The 18,228-nt window shown below is 39.4% G+C and overlaps 1 protein-coding gene across 2 annotated transcripts in view; it reads right to left on the reverse strand.

The window, feature by feature from the left end:
• Window positions 1–18,228, reverse strand: part of vgll4b (vestigial-like family member 4b) — a 49,796-nt gene continuing 31,568 nt past the window's right edge. For both annotated transcript variants that reach the window (XM_047348747.1, XM_047348746.1), the window contains 4 exons: window positions 14,289–14,508; window positions 3,554–3,809; window positions 3,083–3,200; window positions 1–1,946 (listed from right to left, as the gene is read on the reverse strand). In XM_047348747.1, the coding sequence (XP_047204703.1) occupies window positions 1,690–1,946; window positions 3,083–3,200; window positions 3,554–3,809; window positions 14,289–14,508 (851 nt within the window). In that variant the 3' untranslated portion in view covers window positions 1–1,689. The remainder of the gene's footprint in view (window positions 1,947–3,082; window positions 3,201–3,553; window positions 3,810–14,288; window positions 14,509–18,228) is intronic.

Here is an 18,228-nt window from a genome sequence, read left to right on the forward strand (position 1 = left end):
CTTTAAAATGTGTTATTACACCTTTCCATGTACTTTGTATTGACTCTATACAAGTTGTAAAGTATAATAGCTGTGATGCAATAAATGGTTCTAATTGTATTGCTGAAAGTCAGGGCTTTTATCGTCATGACGGGAGTTTTGTTGCAACACTCAACAGATACTGTTGCAGGAGTTACCCACTCAGCATTTGGCCCTGTTCTGGTCTCCACAGAGGAAACATTTTCCACAAAAAAAACAAACAGCCAGGGTAAAATTTATGTTTTGGGGAAAAAAATGTGGATCTCATAGTTGAAACGTGCCTTTAAAGTTGAACCGGAATGGCCTGGGCAGTAGAGATGTTTATTATATAGTCTGATGCCTTCAATGTTTAACTTTTCCTTTCATGAATTGAAATTACTGGAATTTGACTTCCATCCTTTGTTCTCGCACTTTTCCCAGTAATCTCAGACCACATCAAGTTATAAAATAAGGTGGAACATAAAATTACCCGAGAAGTGCTAAGTTTAGAGGGAAATCCAAAATATATTTTTATAATTGGTATCCATTATGACACTTCAATGTTGACAAATTGCTGAGTTTTCCCACGTTTAGCCCATTAAAACCCATCCTGCCTACAGAGACTTCTCAGTGCAGACTGACATTCTGCAGGTAGGTTCTGCTGGAGGCTGATCACAGATCAGAAGCTGAACAACACCCACCTTCCTTTTACCGCTTTTAATTAACATCTGTCCAAACAAGGCGCCATGATCTAATGGATAAAAAGTGTTTGTAGCAGGTGACCAAACATGCTTCTACTGCCCAACCTTACTGGAGTGTGTTTACATTTGTATAAACGACAATACATGCGAGACTTTGTACACGTCAAAGTCAAGTAATCGCTAGTAAACTTTAAACAGGAGTTATTTGAAAATCAATGCAGGGTTACAACACGTGAGATAAGATGTAATTGCATCAAAATACACTTTTTAAGCCCCAGTGTGTTCAGAGTCAGGTTACAAACCTGACTTGCTACCTTTACCTTCTCAAGCAGTAGTGCAAATCAGACTGAGTCGATCATCTAAGGTCACATACAACAGCCAAACAACCAGAACTCTCATACAGCAGACAGGAGGAGGAGAGGAGGGGGTTGTGTGTGCTTTTAAAAGGTGGGCACTGAAAAACATCGGTTGAGGTTTCTTTGGTAGCACGGCAGGGTGGATTGTGATTGCTTGCTAGGGTGTGTTTCTCATTTTTCATTCAAAGGCCAGGCATGTCATAACACAGAATCAGTACACAGAACTACTTTTAACGAAACAGACAAAAAAATAATAAAAACGGAGAAGAAAGTGAATAATTAAAACAGTCTTTCCTCTTTTTATGTACATAAAACTACAGACTCTTGCTCAGCTCCAAGCCAACGATGCCGGGATGAAGAAAGACTGGAAGGAGCAAGTCAGGCTCCACTTTTAAATCTTTCTTAATCAGAACTGATTTCTGTCTGATAGTACCAGATAATAGGAGGGAGGTGAGCATGTCTTTATTGCTTGAGTGATCCACAGCGATCGAGCAGGCTTGAGGGTTTTGGCTGTTTTTAGCAGACCAGCAGGCAGGAATTCCCTCTGGGATGCTGGTGACAGACCAAAATGGCAGTGGGAATGGGTCTTGGAGCTGAGATGATTGGATGAGCAGTGGGGGAAATCCTCGCTGCCTTCAAGAGACCACAGAAGGGGAGTGGTTGTGATTGACCATGTGACTATCGGGAGAGGAGTTTGGGCTGCTGCTGGACGACGAGGGACTCCCCTTGTTCTTGATCTGCAGCCAGGTCTTGCCCAGCGCCTTGGCAAAGTGGTCGTCCACAGAGCCTGTGATGGACACGGAGTTGGTGGAAGTGGGCTCGGGCTCCTTGTAGTTCTTCCCGAGGCTGCGACGGAAATGTTCCTCAATAACAGGGTCGCAGGCTGTGTTGGCTGGAAGGAAAGCAGTTCTTAGTTACTAATTCGATAATGAAAAAGAAACATCCCACATGTTCAGTTTTATGATTTTCTATGGGCAATTTATTGCCTTAAATTAGTTTGAGAAAAAGTGACTTTAGGTCACTGGAAAGATCTACTTTACTTCTCAATGTTTTCTTAAATATACAAAATGACTGTTCTAAATTTCCCCGTTAACCTCAGTGAGATCATGGAACTCCCAGTTAGATCATAAAAACAATAAAAATGTTAAATTTTCTCAGAAAGTCACCAAGGTCCTTTTTAAAGTGTAGAAATAACAGACAAGAATGTTTAAGTTATTAATGCCTGCCATAGCGGTTCACTGAGAGCAGTGAACTATGAATGAAACAATCTCCTAATTGGTCCAAACCAGCAATGTAACAGACTGGTGTCAAAATAAAGAAAACCAATGTTCTAACTAGGAAATCCAATGAATATATGCTGTGTTGGTTCCTAATTCCTAATGGATATTCATATACACCACCAGAAGGTCCAGTATTTAGGACTTTCAAATGCATGTCTGAAGTAGTTTCAAAATAAAAGCCTCAATATTTCTTCAAAAAGATTATTGAAAATGTAGGCTTGCATAATTAAATGAACGAAGTTGTAAAACAAAGCTGCTTTTGAATACATATCCTAAACATCTCATTTTAACCAAATGTCATAATGTTTCATGATTAGAGCAAATCTAGGTTCTTCATTATTTATGGTTACTAACCAGGAATGAAAAAAGGTCATTCTGGCCTTTCAAAATTAACCTTGCATATACCTTTCTAAACAAAAGTTGTTTTTAATGCTTCAGTCATTACAAATGTAGGTTCCAGATTCCTAATGGACTTTAAACCTGAATACTGACAAATGTTGGGCCTAAACCAGCAATGACGAAGGTATTGTGGTACTGGGCAGTTCGCACCAAGTGGTAGACATCAATGTTAACATTTCTTTAGGGATTTCTTGTAACACCTGATGTGCTTTAAAAATAAGTGTCGGCAGTCCAAATGCTTACATTTTTATGGCAGAATGTATGGAAGGTTTCCATATTTTCTGCTGGATGGAAATGTTATTTCTAAAATGAATAAGAAACATTTCCTCATAAATGTGTTTGCACTCACTGTTGATTCTTCTGTAGTTGTTGCTGAAGTTGGAGCAGCCATTGTGGGAGACAGGACACTGTGACAGGTTGCAGTTGCGATTGTTGGCTGCAGCACATGTGATCACTGACGGACGATTCTGAAAGCAGAACAAAAAGTTTGTTAAAAGGCAGTTCTCAGAAATGCTGTTCAATAAGCATGCAAGAGGTTTCAAGGAAAGGTGGGAGGGGAGTAAGCACAAAGACAAAAGAACAGGCAATTTATTAACAGAAATACAGGTCTGAAAATTCTAAGCACATGATTCAGAATCGACAACAATTTTCTAAGCACATTTTGCAGTTAAAAACAAAAATATTCCCACTGTCAGGCAGCAGGGCTAATAAAAATACATTAATGATATCATCTTGAAGATCTACCAAAGCTGAGTAACTGAACAATTTGAAAAGAATGGGTTCAGTGGTGGAATCAAAGGAAGCAGGATGTACATTTTACCTGCTGCCGTTCGACTGCGCTGACTGCGTGCGGCACCGAGGCCATAGCTGCTGCGCTGCCGCGTGCCGTCTCCGCCATGCTGTTTTTGGTAAGTGCCAGAGGCTGATCCATGCCTGCTAAGGTGGCCAGGTGATGGTGGTGGTGGCCATATAGGTGGTTGGCTTGGACTCCCAGAGGACCAGGCACCACCATGCGCTCACTGGGACTCCGCCTGTGGTCCTTCACAACAGGGGAGTTGCGATAGTCTGTCGGTTTCCTGTGAAAGATTTAAAAAATCATTTTACCTTAGCAACTATACCTAATCTCTTCTTAATTCTATTTAGTGAATGATCTTTAATGGAAACGTCAGAATGTTTAATTACTGGGTTTCTTAACATGTCAGTTGATTCATTCACCAAACATGACAAATTCAGAAAGAATAAGGCTGATAAGAGATGATTGAGAGAACGATTTCAGGAGAAAAAAAAGAACAGATTAATGATAAAAAGATAAAAGAAAATGCTCATCTGTGTCAAATGAGCAATTAAGAGCTATAAATCCTGATCTGACACAAATTCAGACACTAATTTCTCAGATTGCTCAGAGCGTTGATAAGCTCATTTGGTAGAAACAACCTCTCTCACAGTCTCTATGCAAGCAAGGCAAGGGGAGCTCTTGTCTAAATTTATCCAACATGGAAGGTTTCCAAACTTATCTCTGCACATAGGGACGAATGGGCACAGAGTTCAACGTTTTAAAGTGGTTTCCTCAGCACAGAAAGTCATCTCTCTAGTGAGGGAGCTGCCAGCACACTTAATACTGTCAAATATAAAAACTCTAAATACCCTGCCGGCAAAGTTTACTGTGGACATTTCATTAAATTTGCTAATATATTAGAAACATTCCCCTTAAGGTTTAACTCGCTTTCCTTAAACCTCCTTTCTACAACAGCGAGTTGAGTAATTAGCTCATAGAAGAGTGCTTGGCCACAAAGAGAAGTCTCTTCTCTCCAAAATGTGAGATCATTACTGGAAAAGCAGAATGATGATAAGGGTTTAAAATAACAGCACTGAGCTGTTTCTTTCAGCTCTGATGATAATAAATTAGATACGTTTGTTACACACAGTTTATACCCGATATTGTGCAGACTTGCTTGCAGTTGACCAGGTAGTGATTACTCCAGGGAGTGCGTCATATGAAGTCCTTGTTCCCCGTGTCTGTGTGTGAGTGTGTGTGTGCTGCTCCACTCCCTTCTGACAAATCGAGGCCCAATTTAAGGGAACAAAACATACTGTACTGGCATCCATCTCCTTATTTCTCTCCACCTACATAACCACTTATGGAGGGGTGTAGGTGGGCTTATTTATGTAAACAAACCTACACTCCATCTCCCTCACCTCTACACAGACATGCAGGAGCTTTCAAACGTATTCACACCCTGTTATAGTTTCTGTGCTGCAAAGAAGAAAAAGAATTTCAACTTCTTTCCACATATGGGGTATTTATCCTGTATAATTTAACAAAAAAATCCAAACAAATCTTTTAGAAAGTTGGAAAAATAAAAAGGATAAATAACCTGATTGCATACTTATACCCTGTTAAAGCAACTTTTGGTATAATTGCAGCATTCAGTCTTCTATGGTGCGAGTTTATCAGCATCCACTTGGTAATATTTGATCACTCCATCTTGCCAAATCTTTCAAATTGTGAGGCTTGGTAGAGTTACCAACTTCATATCTGATGAAAAATAACCCCACAGCATGATGCTGCCACCAACATACTTCACTGTGGGTATAGTATTCTTTCACTGATGTAAAGGGTTGATTTAGTCAAATCTTATAAAACTGTGGCTCAAAAGTTCAAATTTAGTTCCATGATAATAGAAGACATTGTCCCATAGCGGTTTTGAGATTATAGCTACATCTAGATATTTTTATTTTTAAAAAAAAATACAATTCTGTGATGCAACCCTACTCCTTAGCTTAGATATATGGAGAATACAGGAGACTGCTGTCACATGTAGAAGTCAACTAATACATACCAGCAATTCCTGCAGCTCCCCCAGTGTTGCTGTTGTCCAGTTTTAGCCTCCCTGACCAGTTTCAGTCTCCTCCTATCATCAGTTTTCAGAGAAATGCTTTATTAACATCTCTGTTGTTCTCAGTTATTGGTAACTAGCTTTACAGGACCATGATATGTTTACAAGGCTGTGGGCATTTTTTTACCCTGGTTCTAACTGATACCTTTATAGAAGGAGATCATTTTCACCCTTTTGAACCCGTCTGTAATCCGTGGTTTTAGCTAAGGGATGAAAATGAGTAAATGTCTGAAAAATCCCCCAAAAAACAGCAGAGCTTTATTTACTGTTGTTCGGATTCAGTATAACTGATGGCAGGTGGCAATTCAAGAGGCCTGAATGCTGAAAGTGAATTAAAAATGGGCTTTAACCAAGTACTCATTTAAGGTGTGCAGATTTGTGGAACAAGTTTAAAGCAGCTTTATATTTTTCTTTTTTCTTCTGCCAATAAATAACATTGAATTGTACACAGTACATTTAAAGTGGCATAATTTAAATGCAAATAAACCACACATTATTAATGATAGGTAGTATACAACTTCATTCTTTTCCAGATATCATGAAGAGGCACTTCCTCAGAGTGAAGCGTAAGTGATAGCAAACATCAGACTTGGTGCTGAAGAACCAGGAAGAACCCTTTAAGGTGTGTTTGGATGCAAAACAAGTTCAGACAAACAGTTGTAGAGCCATGTGAGCAGCAGGCAACCTGACTGCTGGGTCAAGCATCTGGAGTCCACAACACAGTCCTCTACAAATAACACTGAACACAAAATAGAGAGGAAGTAGTGAGCCGCATGTGAATGGTCCAGACCTTTAGCTCATGAAAGCCGAAGCGAGGTTGGTAGTTTCCTTCATTTGTGCTCTTTATCCTTTTTGTCTTCTTCCCCTCTCTTTCTCTAACAATAGGCAACAAACTTCCTGAGGGTTAACTGAGGAATAGCCTTGGCAGCACTTAATAAAACCCGGGCTTACAGCTCACCAACAAGCTCATGTGTTTTTCATTAGTGGCGTCAATATCTACTTTCATGCTGCTAAAAAAGTTTAAACTTTTTAAAGTACATAATGTAGAGGGACGGTGTCCTAGAAAACTCCCTGCGTAGCCAATACCTGAGCGAAGAACACTAATCATTCAGTTTGACTGTAGAGGTCTACACTGTCATCATTGCCAAGGAGCAGGCAAGCCCACATCCTCGAACAAGAGGGGGTGTCGTCACAGGAACCAATGAATGGGGATGAACAAATCTGCCTAATGAATGGTGTGGCTGTCGAATCAACCTCCCCCTGCCTTTCTGTCGCTTGTGACTACCCACTAACTCACATTTCATGTCAGCGTTCAGGCTTTTCAAACCCAACCTTCTTCCTTGTCTCTATTACTCACCTCTCAATTATCACTGAAAGGTTGCACATGGGAGACAGGGGGAGAGGACATTAAGAGTTATACATGAAGCAAGGACTTGGGGGTGATGACAATGGCTCGAGTTGAAAAGAAATGGACTAGAAAGAGCTAGTAAGGGTTCCAGCTGGGAAAAAGACAGACAAGGATGTTATATTTTTAAAAAGATCGATCGATCCAGTTTTTCCTGATCCATACAGTTTTCAGGTTTCCTGTGAGATGCGACCTGATTCCGTCTTTGACATATTAACATTTATTTTCTCAGGATTACGACCCAGAACAGGAAAAAAAATTGTTTTAAATCCAAAACCTGCTTATGTATCAAAGAAAATGTCCCTAACCTTCATATCATTGTTGTTTTTATTACTATCAAAAAAGTGCATCACAGTAATACTCTTATAGACAGAAAATGGTGGAAGTTCTTAGTTTGACAGTTTTATGTATCTTACTACAGAGACGTGAAGCTCAAACACAGACAGTAGTGTTTAAATGGAAGGTGAAAAGGTCACCAAATTACATAAGTTCTGAGACTGACTTTGTATTTTGACAATAGAGCCCCAAAATGACTGCTGCCACGATCATCTTATAAATTATGTTTTATCTTTTCATGAACCGTGTGACTGAGCATCAGAATGAACTCTGCGGCACAATAAAACAGAGCAGATACCCGTTTGAGTCTGTCCTACAAAGTCTTGGGTGTGTGCAGCCTGGCATTAGTGGTATTCACTGTGGTGGGGACTCGCTGTATGATCCCTTAATTTAAAACCCGGACAGTCAAAGCCATCAGTGCATAAAATGATATGGTACAATATCTTGAACAATATTAAACTGCTCAGATCTGTCATTAAGTAAAGCCTTTAAAGGAGCCACTTAAATGACACCCCGTCTTTAAGTCAACCTCAAGTTTGAAATCACAATCGTCCGTTTAAAGGACTGTAAAAAGGGTCAAAAATTGCTGTTTTTGGCCTATTTTCAACAACTTAAAACTAAAAACATGTATATAAAGCAAACGCTAAAAGTTTGCGGTTGTCTTTAGTTTTATGAGTTTGAGTCTTAGGTAGAATGTAAGTATTTGAAGGAAAGGTTCTGCTTTGTTTTGTGGCAAATACACGGAGGCTATAAAAGTTCTACACTTTTTCTCACAGTCCTGCTCTCAAGTCTTCAGAAAAATCTTTCCAGCAAATATTTAGTCGGGCACATGTTCACATCCTACTGAATAAATTCAAGAGAAAAAAAGAGAGAGATGCAGAATACAGACAGGAAACATCTGGAAAGAAGTAACCTCTAAAAGGAAGAAATACACAAAGAGGTATATATATATATATATATATCCCTAAAGAAATATATATATATATATATTTATATGTTTTAATTACAAGTCAAATTATGTCGGATGTAAATACAATATATAACCAATAGTCTGTCTGTCTGCTTTCATATGTTCTTAAGTTATAAGGTCCAATGGAGCTTGTTGATGGACCCACTGCTGCCAGCAATAGCAACTTTAACAATTTTGTAAACATCTTCCACCAGGTTTAGGAGTGTGTTCTTAGTTAGATTAGAAAACCAGAATTGCAGCTTCCTCTCTAATTCGTCCCAAAGGTGTTCAAAAAGGTTGAGGCCAGGACTCTGTGCAGGCCAGTCAAGTTTCTCCACACCAAACATTATACATCTGCAGCCAAGGAAGTGATTTAGTGGTGTGACCCAATACTGTTGTCAATATGGTGCATATTCAGTCCATCTAAAACAAAAAATAGAAAGACAGACTAGTTTTCACAAGTTTTCCAATGCCTGTAGTAAACCTAGAACACCTAACACTACATAAATACAGAGAAATCTGACAGGTTTTCCAGTTTGACAGCAAAAACTGCTTGGTTATCAGAGCTGGAGCTGATTGGGAACCTCAAGAAGGTTAAGATAACAACGCGAACACAAAAAGCCACACATACTGAAAAAAGGAAAGAGAAAACCCCCTGATCCTTCCTTCTTTCCCTCACGTGCCCATTACATAAAAAGTCTCATGTAAAACAAGAGCATAACAATGACTTCTGGACACACATACAAACACACCAAATCTTTGCTCTCTTATTTTTTCCTGACTTGGCCTCTGGAGAAACAGCCCTGAGAAAAACTTTGTGATGTAGTTCCCAGTAGAAAGCCGTTGTATTTCTGCATAATACGCTACTAGACTTGCCTGTATTGTTGCTTTAAGTCACCATGTCTGTGTGGAATAACCTTCGAGAGGTACACAACATAAATGCAATGCAGATGCTGAGGAAATTGTTTGTCTATCATGCTTCACAGAGAAAAAAGGACGACATGAAAAGCTGCATTTTCTCTAAGAGGAGACCACCAACATCAGCACCTGAAAATGATTTCACAGCCACTTTTCAGATTGATAAACTTAGTTGGCAGTCATGTTTTATTTGTTGTTTACATCACAAAGAAATAATGCTTTGATAGTTATCAATTCCATTTAAAAGATTTTTTTTTTTTGGTAACCAAACAAAGTACTACCTCTGTCCTATCTAACTTTCTCCAGTAAAAAGCCAACAATACTGGCTGTGTTACTGGCACTGATGAAGGAAAAATGAGACAGATGAAGACTTTTATACTGGTGGGTCTGAAACTCCAGAGTGGCAAACAGGCTACAGCAAGCTTCCAGTCTGCTGGCTCCAGTGGACAGGATATAAGCCTTCTTTTGTTCAAGACTCCTCCTACTCCTCAGAGAAAATGAGAAAGTATTCCCTGCCGTCTGACCTCACCCCACACAGATGCACACATACGGATGATCACAAATGGGAACACGCACATACATGTATGGGCAACAAAATGCAACACTTGTGAATAAGTGCTAAAGCAGATGTGGTCTCAATACAGACGAAGATCCTATCAACATATCAACCTGCCACTCGAACTGCTGATATTCAAACAGGAGTTGGTTGTGTTGCATTACAGATTTCAGTGTACTTTCCTGTATGAATTGGAACAATTAGGCTGAAAAGACCAAAACTGCTGGGACAAGTATGTTATTAAAGTTAAATCAGTTTGTTTGTCATGTTTAGTTATCAGTTACAATAAAGGTTTAGCCATGTCCAGAGGTTTTTTCTTTGTTGACATAGGCCAGTTAATGGCAGCAAGGTCCACCAAGGTTTTAAAAGCTATTTTCTTAAAAATGTTAGTTTTCTGTTATACCAACAATTTTAAGTCCTTTTAATGAGATGACAGAGAACGTGCCAGAGTTTCCTCAGGTCATATGGAGCCTCCCTCATTTGTCGCTGCGCACTGCCAGTCAGCTGACTAAAAGAAAACCACTACAATTTGCCGTCGCTAACAAGAAAAACAATCCAAGTTGTTTGAAAAAGCACCACCAACCATGGCCAGGAAACAAACGAAGTGCCACCGATGACTCTTGTTTTAAAACTACCGTTGGCAAGCTGCTAGCAGCATGTCTACAGACTGGTAATCCAAGCAGATAACCTCACCAATTTACCAGCTAGGGTCTGCTTGTTATACAGGTCCTTCTCAAAATATTAGCATATTGTGATAAAGTTCATTATTTTCCATAATGTCATGATGAAAATTTAACATTCATATATTTTAGATTCATTGCACACTAACTGAAATATTTCAGGTCTTTTGTCTTAATACAGATGATTTTGGCATACAGCTCATGAAAACCCAAAATTCCTATCTCACAAAATTAGCATATTTCATCCGACCAATAAAAGAAAAGTGTTTTTAATACAAAACACGTCAACCTTCAAATAATCATGTACAGTTATGCACTCAATACTTGGTCGGGAATCTTTTGCAGAAATGACTGCTTCAATGCGGCGTGGCATGGAGGCAATCAGCCTGTGGCACTGCTGAGGTCTTATGGAGGCCCAGGATGCTCCGATAGCGGCCTTTAGCTCATCCAGAGTGTTGGGTCTTGAGTCTCTCAACGTTCTCTTCACAATATCCCACAGATTCTCTATGGGGTTCAGGTCAGGAGAGTTGGCAGGCCAATTGAGCACAGTGATACCATGGTCAGTAAACCATTTACCAGTGGTTTTGGCACTGTGAGCAGGTGCCAGGTCGTGCTGAAAAATGAAATCTTCATCTCCATAAAGCTTTTCAGCAGATGGAAGCATGAAGTGCTCCAAAATCTCCTGATAGCTAGCTGCATTGACCCTGCCCTTGATAAAACACAGTGGACCAACACCAGCAGCTGACAAGGCACCCCAGACCATCACTGACTGTGGGTACTTGACACTGGACTTCTGGCATTTTGGCATTTCCTTCTCCCCAGTCTTCCTCCAGACTCTGGCACCTTGATTTCCGAATGACAACGAAAAAAGTACTTTGAACCACTGAGCAACAGTCCAGTGCTGCTTCTCTGTAGCCCAGGTCAGGCGTTTCTGCTGCTGTTTCTGGTTCAAAAGTGGCTTGACCTGGGGATTGCAGCACCTGTAGCCCATTTCCTGCACACGCCTGTGCACGGTGGCTCTGGATGTTTCTACTCCAGACTCAGTCCACTGCTTCCGCAGGTCCCCCAAGGTCTGGAATCGGCCCTTCTCCACAATCTTCCTCAGGGTCCGGTCACCTCTTCTCGTTGTGCAGCGTTTTCTGCCACACTTTTTCCTTCCCACAGACTTCCCACTGAGGTGCCTTGATACAGCACTCTGGGAACAGCCTATTCGTTCAGAAATTTCTTTCTGTGTCTTACCCTCTTGCTTGAGGGTGTCAATAGTGGCCTTCTGGACAGCAGTCAGGTCGGCAGTCTTACCCATGATTGGGGTTTTGAGTGATGAACCAGGCTGGGAGTTTTAAAGGCCTCAGGAATCTTTTGCAGGTGTTTAGAGTTAACTCGTTGATTCAGATGATTAGGTTCATAGCTCGTTTAGAGACCCTTTTAATGATATGCTAATTTTGTGAGATAGGAATTTTGGGTTTTCATGAGCTGTATGCCAAAATCATCCGTATTAAGACAATAAAAGACCTGAAATATTTCAGTTAGTGTGCAATGAATCTAAAATATATGAATGTTAAATTTTCATCATGACGTTATGGAAAATAATGAATTTTATCACAATATGCTAATATTTTGAGAAGGACCTGTACTTCTGAGGAGTGAAATTGGTGTCAACACTGAAAATATGACTGAACTAAACAGAAGAAAACAGGTACATTTATGACTAGCATACATTTAACATCAGCACACTTCAGTACAGAGAAAATGTAAAATCGACCAGAATGAAGGAAACAGTTTTCAGAAATGAGAAAAACATCAGAGCTGTATGCATGCATGTGTGCATGTGGTATGCGCCCTGCACTGTTTTCTAAGGAGAGTGTTTTTACAAACTGTTTTAAGTGTAAATTAGCGTGACCCATCATTCTCCACTCCAGCGTAATCACTGCTGTCAAGTCAGAGGCTAACTGACGGCTGGTTTCAACAAGTCACTCAGCACTTCCCTTTACCAGGGAAAGTTTGTCCTTAGAAGAAACAAGGTCTCTGGGATAAAAATATGCCCTTGTTAACAATGAAAGCTATAAATTTACTTCAAAGTTGAAACAAGGCAACTGGAAATTTGCATTTGTTGGATGAACCTACACACCCAACGACCAATAATCAAAATGACAAACTGTGGCATTATGGATTGCATCACAGTACAGTAAGCAGCTTGAAGAGCACTGAATGCCAGTTTTACAGCAGTTTAATGTTTGAAGTCATACTCCAAGTTGACAAATGGCTACAAGAGAAAGCAAAATGAAAGCTGATACATTAATACGTTTTTTTAGTACTTTGACTCGGAGACAGAATAAAAGAATAAAGTTCAACTCGTGATACACAAGGCGTAATTGGTAATAAATACACGCTATATTCAACAGTGCAGTGCAAATAAGAGAATAATACACAATGAGGAGAATAGATATATTTTTTTATCTGACAATAATTCTTAAGAGAAACCTAGATTACTGCACAAACAACACAACTTGATTCTTATATTTGCCCTCAGGGGCACAAGATCAAATAACCTCTCTCCTTCTGCCTCATTTCAACCCAAAGCAGTGATGCAATGTCGAACAAAGACGGGAGAGCAACCTTCACCCTGAAACATGATGCCTGAAGATTCAGTGAGTGAAAGGACTTAAAAAACTAGTCCTCTGGCTTATCTGTTGAGCTGTGGTACCGTTACAGTTTGAGAAAATGTGGCAGAACAGGGAATTAAAGTCCTCTTCACAACTTATTAGAATTTACAGGAATGTAAACAATAACTGCACCTTTTAGTCTGCCGATTTTAGTTTGGCTAACTTTGTTCCTTTGTTCTGTTTATTTAATCAAACTTTCAATACATATTAGCTGAAATGAGCCAATCCATGATCCAGAGATCAGATTCAGGCTCTTTTTTCAGCTCTAATCAAATCATCTTTATGTCATCTGCTGAAAAATCCATTTGTTTAGCTTTATGTATTGATTGCAAAAAAAAAGAAAAAAAAAAGTAGAACTCCCCCAAGTTTTGGTCTACAAACAAATCAACCAACACTGCATACTTTTTCAGTTTAATAAAAAATAAAATCACATAACAGGCAAATGCTTTCAAGCATAAAAAGGGATGATCTTGTAATTCCTTCATTTTCTGATGGCTTGAAAACAATATACTATTATATGACCTGCAATTTTTGTGTTTTATGTATCCAAGTCCAAAACCAGAAAAATTGTAATCTGCAGGTTAAACCCCAAACAAATTAAGAAATTTGCATTGGCCAGTAATTGGTGAAGCTTTAAATATTATTCCATTTGTGTAAATCTTGACACATTGGTCTAAACAAGTGTGTATGGCTCTGCCTAAAACCTATTTGTCCGTTTGCAATAAATAGCAATGGCTAGGCTCCACAAATGACTCAGTCATGACAGACTTCACAGCCGCCTCCTCTGGAGTGGGAATGTGAAAATGTTAGAAATTATCTTTCTGTTATGCACTCGACTGTTTCACAGCCTTCAGAGTTAGTTTCAGCGATAAGAGGATTTCTACTCTGCAAAACCAGCTGAATCTGGCACAGAATCCTGACCCTGTGCAGCATCTCACTTGGTCAACAGAAGCACAGGCAAAACTCAATAGGGAAAATAGGAGCAGTGTACAGAGCTTCTTTAGAAAAAGTTTGTTCAACAATGATGGAGTTTGTGAAAAAGAAAAGGGGAAAAGGATAAAGACTGATAGAGAGATTCCTATTTTTCTTAACAGAATGTGAGCAGCTGCTTCGTGATGCAGTCGAATATGAAGTATCATGTTGCTACTCACAGCTGTGCAACAAACAGGCGACTCATCTTAGCTACATGCTCATTGTCATCCATGTCGCTTTCTCCCTGGTCCCCACTCAGCTTCCTCTTGGTGGGGCTGATGGGAGGAGGACCAGTCCTGTGGTTGGAGATGGAGGAAGAAGAGGATGACGAGGACGAGGAGGAAGACGAGGATAGTGACAGGGACTGGAATCTGGGGTCCCCTCTTAGTGCTGCTTCACCTGTCAAAGGAAGACACAGAAAGATGTACACATGAATTGGAGACAGAACTTCATCAAATTGCCGGTGACCTTTGCAAGCATGATCAAGTATAACTACAAATACCAACACAAAGATAATACCTTCAGCCTTATAATAAAGAAAATGTATGTTTTCAAGTACTGTTAAATTGCTTCTTCAAACAAGTGAAATGCAAATGCAACTTGGTGGAGTTTTTCTGTCCGAGCTGTTCAACCTGAAATTTTGGATTTTGTTGATTTTTAGTTTGCTGGGCGAAGCATAAACCTCTGGCATCAGCAGAAGAGTATCTGGTCAGCAACGTTTTGGAGGAAATAGTTGTGGACAGACCCCATATACACGTGTGTGGTGTGAACCATTTCTTTCTCCGGAGTCTTGTCCTGGTACAGAGGGCCTACAGTTGTCAGTGAGTGGGAGTTCAAGCAAAAAACGGATCAGGAAAACTACTACTGGCTCCGTCTCAGCAAGGGGACTTTCCACTGCTTCCTTCAGCTTCATGCATCTCCCTGAATTCACCTCAAACAAAACAAAGTCTGCACTAAATCTCTGCTTCTGACTATAGTATGTGACTTATACTGAGACAAAAAATAGCTCCTAGAACTATACACTTATCACCTGCACCATTTTACTCCAATATAAACCATCTCCCATTAAGACAAGCATCAAAATGATGTAATGATTGTAGCCTGAAGATTTGTTTATAAATTTAAGTTGTTGAAACACATTTAAAACCCAAATTAATAGAGCTTTGTAATGGTTTAACAATTTAGATTAAATTGCTATAAATATTTATGCTTATTCTGCAGAGCTGTGGGCAAGATGAGGTCATAAAATATGATGGAAAGCTGGCTTTACTGATCTCAGAATCAGCGAAGGCAACAGAATACACACACTAAAAAGACCAAGGTCATAAAACGTCCAATAAAATGTCTTGCACAACTCCTCCATGTATATTTAGTTTCTGCATGGCCTCAGAAACATAGCAGCAGCTCCTCCTCTCTCTGGCATGTTCCTGCTTGCCCTGCTGTGGCCATGGCAACAAGGGTGACATCATTGTTTTTTGGCAGGGCAGAGGGATAGCAATAAAGGAGGAATAGTGTGACTGTCCAATAAGCATCCAGGACACAAAAGCTCATCGTTGTGCGTGGTTTGCTACACAGAGTAAAGCAGTGAGTGTTTCTGAAAACAAATGAGAGACATTTTCGGGAGTAAAAGATGCTGTTGACCTAACTCCTACTCATTGTTGAACAGACATCAAGGAACCCGTGCAACATGAGTAAAAGAAGTGCCTCCATATAATGGGCTAGAAGTTTCTCAATCCACAAAAAAAAGTAAACATTTACAAATGTGCCAAATTAAACTATATTTTAATAATTCTAATAAATAAAAATATTGATATAACTATATTAATTTGTGGATGACTTATTAAACCATTTATTTAAATAATTTACAGCTAAAATCACTAATTAAAACTTTAACTCAAAAATCACATACACCTTTTTCAGTCTTTATTTTATATTTGCTGCGTTTCCCTCTATTGTGGAAAAAATGAAACCCTCACTGTCGTTTATCAAATAGACATCAACGTCTGATTGGTTGGTTCACACAGCGAGTCAACTGCAGACTGATCACCTTGTCTACAGCAGCGTGAACGGAAATCCTCTGGCTGATGAGTTAGGGGTAACAAGTCAGATGGGTCAAAAGGCCTCCCTGATTTTTTACAGAATAATCCACACTAAGCGTTGGGTCAATGGATTCCAGGCAGGGCGCACCAGCTATTCCTACTGCAACTGTTCTATTCGGAGGCGTCAACGCTTCTGGCTTAACTATACACAACGCAAAGCAATGAGTGTGAAAGAAGCTAACTAATGCATGTAGAGAGGCATACCCAACTTGCATTCCTTTAAGGCTAAAATATAAAATAAAATTATGTGCTGCAACACATTATAAAATAATTACATTAGATACTGAAATTCTAAATGCTTACAACACAATGAATCTAAATTTGAATCAAACAATGTCACATATTACTTATGTATTTAACAAATTACACAAACATTGAAAAAAAAAAAAAAAAAAAAAACATATCTTTAATGTAAAAGTTTTCGATATATCAATTAACACAAGACCCTATATGTTGAACTGTGGAACTTTTGTCTCATACAAGTTCAGGTTTTTGTTGGTAGTAGGAAAAAATATTTCAAATCAAAACGTGCTAAATTAGGCTGCATGGAGGTGCAGTCGGTAGCATTGTTGTCTTGCAGCAAGAAGGTCCGGGGTTCGACTCTTCTGCATGGAGTTTGCATGTTCCCCCCGTGCATGCATGGGTTCTCACCGGGAACTGCAGCCTCCTCCCACAGTCCAAAAACATGACTGTTAGGTTAATTGGTCTCTCTAAATTGCCCCTAGATGTAAATGAGTGTGCATGTTTGTCCTGTAGGTCTTTGTGTTGCCCTGCGATGGACTGGTGACTTGTCCAGGGTGTACCTTGCCCCTTTCCTGTAGACTGGAGATAGGCACCAGCCACCCCCGTGACCCACAATGGAATAAGCGGTATAGAAGATGAATGAATGAATGAATGAATGTGCTAAATACAAATCAACTTGCAATCAAAATATAAATCACTTAAACTTCCATTCCTCTTTTCCATCCCAGAACTTCAACAGTGAAAATGTTGGGTGGATTTTCTTTGCTTATAAAAGCGGGCATAATAAAATGACGAAATAGGCAGAGGAACACAGTGACATTAGAACAATGGTACAAAGGACCAATTTGTGCAATTTACCTTTGAATCAAAGGACAGATGGGAACATGAAATAAAAAGTACTACCATTACCGATTAAAAAGAATAAAACATTCTCTGATTCATATGAAAATAAGCAGAACCTTATAGTTTCTATCTGATATATTATGCTGCATATAACTGCCAGTTTCTCTGTTTTGTTTTTATAAAAAAATATCCCCCCCCCCCCCCCATTAAACCAGCAGAAATCAGTGGAACTAGTGCATCACTCTGAAGTAAAAGTCCACTCAAGCTTTCCCCCCTGCCTGGTCTCCCAGTTCATTAAGTCTACGTGATCAAAGCTTTTTTCTTCTGATAGAACTTCAAACAGCTTGGAATCTGGGTGAGATTGGATTACAAGCTGAGGTGAACCGCTCTCTGCCCGTCTACTTCCGTTTTTCTCTCTCAGCTCACAGTCATCCCTCCTTCTGGATACTTAAAAAAGTTTTAGCAACAATTCTGTTTCTGTGAAACAGCAGAGTAGTTATTCTTGACAGGGTTTCTTGGTAACCCAAACTGCCCTCTGGGTTCCTTCATTTAATTACTCTAGCGATTTTACAATTTCAATATTAGAAAGGGCACACAGATGTTCTGGGGTCACTGAGCTGAACTTTTGAACCCAATAATAGACTAGTTTCAAAGAAAATAACAAAAGCATGTGGCTTTGAGGTGTTTTTTAGCCATTTCATATTGTTTTCTGCAGCATAATCAAAGGTTCTGTATTACCTTCTTCCCATTACTTTTAGACCTACAAGTGCCAAAAAACTCTAAGACTGAATAAGAAAATCAGTAAATCCCTAAATGTTTGAGGGTAATCATTCAGTTCAAACCCTGATATCCAATCAGAAAGTTGTTACAAAACCTAACCTGACGATTTAAATTGTGAAGTTGAATGAAAACAATGTTAGTAAACGTGTTTTGC

This window comes from Girardinichthys multiradiatus, chromosome 20, assembly GCF_021462225.1.
Source record: "Girardinichthys multiradiatus isolate DD_20200921_A chromosome 20, DD_fGirMul_XY1, whole genome shotgun sequence".
NCBI classification, from domain to species: domain Eukaryota; kingdom Metazoa; phylum Chordata; class Actinopteri; order Cyprinodontiformes; family Goodeidae; genus Girardinichthys; species Girardinichthys multiradiatus.